The 6,502-nt window shown below is 41.0% G+C and overlaps 1 protein-coding gene across 1 annotated transcript in view; it reads left to right on the forward strand.

The window, feature by feature from the left end:
- LOC120661149 (60S ribosomal protein L32-1-like) overlaps positions 1 to 1,349 on the forward strand; it is an 11,695-nt gene extending 10,346 nt beyond the window's left edge. The window contains exons 2-3 of the mRNA XM_039939873.1: positions 484 to 665; positions 1,009 to 1,349. Of these exons, the coding sequence (XP_039795807.1) occupies positions 484 to 665; positions 1,009 to 1,138 (312 nt within the window). The 3' untranslated portion in view covers positions 1,139 to 1,349. The remainder of the gene's footprint in view (positions 1 to 483; positions 666 to 1,008) is intronic.
- Positions 1,350 to 6,502: the final 5,153 nt, after the last annotated feature.

Consider the following 6,502-nt stretch of genomic DNA (forward strand, 5'->3'; position numbering starts at 1 on the left):
TGCGTTACCGACCAGAAATGTCAGCTTAGCTCGTGAAACACTGTATTGCTATAAAATCTTTTCCTCAATTTAGGATGCCTCCTTTGGCTAATGCAATAACCGCAATTGTTAGAAAATACCAGTCCTTGTTTGTGAAAGTTGATTTGTTTAAGCTGCTGTAATGCCACTTATTCTGCAGCTGATGATAACTATTAAAAAATAGTATACCAATGTGGCAAATGTTCGTTACTTCAGACCACGATTGCCATTTGGTGAATTCAAAATATGCTATACTGTGCCTGAAGCCTGGCAGTTTTTTTTTTTCTTTTCTGGATCGTGAATGGAGCCTTGGGTATGACCTCGAGCACCAACATAAGTAGATACCCCTGGAAAAAAAAGATGAGCTCAGATTTCTGGTTCATTGCGTCTCTATATTTGCGCCACCTACTCACCTAGCATAGCCATGGTTGAAAGAGCTAATTTTGCCAATACTGTTTTCTGTAGCCAAGCTGGCGCAGGCCCAAGGGTATTGACTCCCGCGTCAGGCGGAAGTTCAAGGGATGCACCTTGATGCCCAACATTGGATACGGCTCTGACAAGAAGACAAGGCACTACCTCCCCAACAAATTCAAGAAGTTTCTTGTTCACAATGTCTCTGAGCTGGAGCTGCTTATGATGCACAACAGGTGATTTTTTCTGTTTATCCTTTGAAAGCTTTTGATAGTGCCACATTTCCTGTGATTTTACTTCAAAATCATATCAGAAAGCTTAGCTACAACATAGCTTACCTCTGTTCTGAATGGCAGTATGTGCTCCTTAGTCCTAGGAGGATGGGTAGTCTAGCAGAAATGGCACAGTGCCTGTAGTCATGCCAATGAGCCAGTGAGAATGCCATTTCAGTTTTACCCTAAAATGTCTGACTTTATATGATCAATTACCCAGTGCTTAAATGTGCTGTTAATATGCTTACTTGCATTTGATCTTTTAAATGCCCTCTTTGCTTACATCCTATTGTCTGCGAAACAACAGGACGTACTGCGCGGAGATTGCCCACAACGTCTCCACCCGCAAGCGCAAGGAGATTGTTGAGCGTGCTGCACAGCTGGACATCGTGGTCACCAACAAGCTTGCCAGGCTACGTAGCCAGGAGGATGAGTGAAATATTCAGTAGTCGCAGTTGCGTTGTTCTTAGAACAGTACCGAGTTGGAGATACTCTTCCACCATTTTTATGCTTATGTTAGACATGTTCTTTTGCTATGAGTGTACTAGTGATGGCTAATACCATCTAGTTTTGATCTGACATCATGAAAGTGTGCCAATGACCTCATGCTTATGGTTTGTGAGTATAAATTTTGTTCCTGTGCGTCCATGATGTGTGGAAAATGTTGTCTTTTACCAGAGATGTGTTGCAAATATTGGTAATGAATCTGCGAAGCTACTTGCATGAGCTTTTGTGATAGGAGCTCATGAATGTGTGGGCTGCCTGCCTTAGGCTGGGCCTCTGTTCAGGCCTTAGCCTCTCAGTTCAGGCTTTTTCACCCAGGCCGGGTTGTCTTGTGCTGGCGGCGTGCTGTTGATAGAGAAGACTGTCTCACACCGGCCAAAAAAATCTCCGAACTCCTGCCCATCCTTACAAAGCGGCACCGTAGCCCATGTGAGACGGTACTATGGGACAGACGAGGGGATTTTTTTAACCTCAATCTGAAATTCGCTCCCACGGGGAGTCGAATCCAGAACCCAGGACCTGAGGAGTGCTGCTGAGTTTCCCTAACCAACTCAGCTAGAGGCCCTTTGGCTTGAATTATCTGGATCAATTCAGCTTGATGCCTCAAGTTCAGTTGAATTCTGAGTGATAAGGAACTGAATATAAAGGGAAGATGCCGTGCCGTATTTTAACTGAAACAATACTGGCAATAACAAGACTGATGAACAGAAGCAATTAGGTGAGCGGCACGAATAAACTCCCAGCTACCGTGATCTAATTCAGCAAGTACTATAACTGCATTTGGAACAAACTTTGCCCAAACAGAAGCTGAGAGCTCCTCTTGGAAATCTACAAATACGCCATGGAGATGTTCACAACTTCAGATTCAGATTGAAGCACAGCTTATCATGAGCTAACACAAACCCTGTTAGGCATGCGTATCATGATTCAAATTCTGAAACCTTTCAAGCAACAACAGTAACTGAAAGGAGAAACAGCAGAGATGTTGGAAGCTAGCAGCGTCCTCTTTTTTGAACAAATTGCAGGAGCACTGCAATGTCATTTATGTTGGAATATGTGGGATCGGCCCATTTCTTCAATAAAGAATTGAGAATTAAAAGACCCACAAGTCAATGCTTGAGAATTATGATATATGAGCAATGGTTTTTCCGTTGCTGTCAAATGGTGTTGATTGCGTAGAATAATGGTGCAAATTGATGGCTATTAGCGCAGCCTGGGACACACACCTATATAACAATTCCCTGAATGCCATTAAAATTTTAGCCAATCCCTTAATTGCCATTGACCCCACATGTCATAGACACAAAAAAATCCCTTCAATGTCATTTAGTGGCATTCAAGGGATTGGCGAAAATTTCAATGGCATTCAGGGAATTAACTCCCTATATAAAGTCAACCTCTCTCATTCTGGAAAACACATAATCAATATATATTCCTGCTAAGGAGATCTCTCACTTCTTCCTTTGTTCTTCTGTATTGCTGCACATGGAGATGAGGTCATATTCAGATCCGTCTGAAGAGTTTCTTGAGAACTTCGCTCCGAACATTGCTGGTATTGTGCAGGCATACTCTTCTGTTGATGATGACGAGTCCAAGTACCTTAGATTGCTCCAGTGGGTGGTGATGATTTCGATTTTGAGGCTTGCCCAGCTACAGAAACTTGGGAAGGCCAGTCACCAGTGGGTGACAAAGAGGAAGCGATGGAAAGGAAGACTGGAGCTGGATCCATGGATGGACATTGGATGATGGTTGGAAAAAGTACTGATTGGGAAGATTGCATTGATTTCCTGCTCTCTTTTTTTGAAAGATCCTGAGCCTTGCGGTTCTGCGTATATTAATAAGAGGAAGAGAATTGATCTAGTTTATGGGTAAACCGGAACCGAAAACCATACACCACAACTACAACTATGGCCGATCGGATTAGGACATCGACGGGCGCCGCACATTGGTCGGTTAGAATTGGGGCATCAACACGACCACACCACTACAACTCAATCACACAACAACAGCCGATTGGATTTGGACATCAACTGGACTCTCTCAACTTTGGCCGGTTAGATTGGGACAAATGAAGCAGAAATAGAACAAATCCAGTACAGGAGATTGTTGGAATTGAATGTATTCAGTGCACTAAGTGTCTCAAGTCTTCAGTATATGACCACAATTTTGCTGAACGGATATGGGTCCTTACTGTTCTGTATTTGCATTCTTTAGTGATACAGAAAGCTAGTGCTGATTGCTGAGTGCAATTTTTTGAAGTTCAATTGTGGGAAGAACATATTGTGATAGAGAAATGATAACACACAACGATTACGTTTGTTCTTCCCTGCTAATACTGATAGAAAAGTACAGGTTAGGCATGACATGGCGTCTAACGATTGCAATTGCTTAGATGACCTGGAGGTGTATAGTTTTGTACATGCTATATGGCTTATGAATGACATACATTTTTAGTGTTGCATACTTGCATTCATAATGTTATGTTACTAATATGAATGACATACGTACCTTGCCATATTGCTATTACAGTACTCAACTGAAATGTTCTCTTCGTTGGTCAATATTCTAGGGGGTAAAGTTTCGTAGCTAGAGTTTTAAGACTTCGAGTGGGAAGTTCATACATCATACTGTACAAATGCATCTATTCTGGAGAATTTGATAGTTGCCTAAAGATAATATATATGTGCACAGTCGGCTAATGGAGTACAAGCTGTTATATTAAGCTGACCTGTTTGGATCTATCTTAGCTGAATTTAGCTAGCTAACTATTAGCTGGGTGGATCCAAACAGGTCCTAAGCGGAGGCAACGGGCAAAATAACAAAGGACCAATGAGCCAATGACAGGCACAACTTCCAGTTTTGTTTTCCATTCTTTTGGTTTTCCCTTCCTCTTTCCTATTTTATTCCAGATCAAAACACTCAACTATCAAGCAGTATGTTCATAATTGCCTAATTGGCGCGTCATTCATATCTCTGCTACAAACTGTTGCACTTCGTCACTTTGATACCATTTGCCTTGTGTATCCTTGGTCAATGATGTTACTGAAGATGGTTCCATTGTTTGTGGGGGTCGAAATAGAGCTACCACTGATGGAACTGTCAATACCACGTCAACAACTTTTTTATTTTTTGCATCAACTTGCAAGATCAATTTTCCGGCTAAAAAAGGCAGCTCATGAAGTAGTTCTTAGATCAAACGATGTCAAATAATTGGTGAATGTATGATTACTAGCTGAAATTTCAAAATATTAGATTCAACATTTCTTAAAATTTATTTAGTCATTTTGCAAAAAACTATTCCAATATGTAAATATCGAAATAATATAATTAGAAATATTGAAAAGGTAAGTTCAAAATGTTGTTCCAGACTTCCAGCCCACGGATATCATAATTTTCTGCGAGACGATGACGGTCCGTAATCCAGCGTTTTTTTTATTTTTATATTTTTGGAAAACTTTTTTACAGAAATATATTTTCAATATCACAATTTACAGTTTTTTACCCCTGCCGCCCGGCAGGGGGCGGTAGGGACTTATATGTAAATTAAAAAAAAATTTATTTGCGCGGAAGCCCTTGGCGGGAGCCTGCCGCCCCCTGCTGCCCGCCCGGCAGGGGGGCGGCAGGCTCCCACATACTGTATAAAAGGTTTCTCTCCCCCTCCCCCCTCATTTGCTTCCCACGACATCCAGAGAGCGGGAGGGAGAGAGGAGGGGTGAGGGGGGAGTTGTAACGGCGAAGCCCTGCCGGATTTTAGATCCTAACCTCAGGTAATAAATATTTCTCAACTTTCTCGATCTAAATTTTTTTGTATGTTTAATTTTATAATTAGTGTATGCAGCAGTAATGATATTTTAAGCGATTTAGGTAATGTTTTTAATATAATTTAGGTAGAATTAAGATTAGTTTTTAGAAAAACCAATTAGGTTTACCAACAAATTTTGTGGTATTGATTAGTTGTTTAATACGAGAAAAAATTTCGAGAAATAGTCATAAAATGTTAGAAAAGTATATGAAACATTCAGATAAATGGTAGAAAATATTAGAAAAATATATTTATAAAAATATATTGTAAAAAATTGTAGGAAATGCACGAAAATGTTAGAAAAGTTTATGAAAATTTAAGATAAATTGTAGAAAAATGCAGAAAAATTTAGAAAATGTTAGAAAAATATATTTATAAAAATATATTGTACAAAAATTGTAGGAAATGCAAGAAAATGTTAGAAAAGTTTATGAAAATTTAAGATAAATTGTAGAAAAATGCAGAAAAATTGTAGAAATTCAAAAAACTTATATTTTTTGTGTTAGGTATGGCCGAAGATACGCCAGCTCTACTTGACGGAGTCATAGACTCGTCACACCGGTCCTTCCTTGCAGTGGTTCAGCGCGTGAAACTTAACGTGCTGCGTCCATGTCCACCAGCGGAGTTTATTCCTGTTGACCCACGATGGGTGCCCAGGTGATATGTCGTCGGATTATGTTTTTAAGAATACGTTTGTTTCGCATACGTTTCGTACATAATGTACTTACCTTTGATCGTTCTATTTTTCAGGTTGAGTGAGGCTGGTCTTCTTACTATAGGTCGTCTTACTGAGAGTGGTTCAGTACAGCTGGACAGGTCCCTACTGACGGCTCTGGTTGATAGATGGAGGCCTGAGACAAACACCTTCCACCTCCCTTGTAGGGAGATGACACCGACCCTACAGGACGTTGCGATGCTGCTGGGTCTTTCCTATCAGTGGGGATGCCGTAGGGCCTCGTGTCGTCCCGCCTACGTGGTTGGACGATCTAGAAGAGCGTTTTGCAAATATTGACATCGCGATTAATGTAGAAGAGCACCCAAAAACAACAGGCCCTGCCAAGGCATGGATCCTCCAGTTCCAGGTACATACCTTGTTTTGTTACGATTAATGTTAGAGTTATGTTTTTGACAAGTGTAGTTATGGTTCTATTTTATAATTGATCTCGTACTCATAAATGTTCATCTTTTCTATGTAGCCCGACAATTTGGCACATGATGCTGATGATGATAGCATCACTCAATCCCTTGAGGCATACCTGTTGTGGTTGTTTGGATACATAATGTTCAACAACTCACACGTGGCCTATGTGGATAGGGTGCTTGTGCCTTACGCACTGGAGATCGCAGAGGCAGCTGTGGAGGAAATGCCTCAATACAGTTGGGGTGCAGCGGTACTTGCAGCCACGTACCGTGGCCTCTGCAAGGCATCGGTGCAAAATAAGCACAATGCAATTCTTACAGGATGTCCAATTCTGCTACAGCTTTGGTCGTACGA

The sequence above is a fragment of the Panicum virgatum genome, chromosome 2N, assembly GCF_016808335.1.
Source record: "Panicum virgatum strain AP13 chromosome 2N, P.virgatum_v5, whole genome shotgun sequence".
In the NCBI taxonomy this organism is placed as follows: domain Eukaryota; kingdom Viridiplantae; phylum Streptophyta; class Magnoliopsida; order Poales; family Poaceae; genus Panicum; species Panicum virgatum.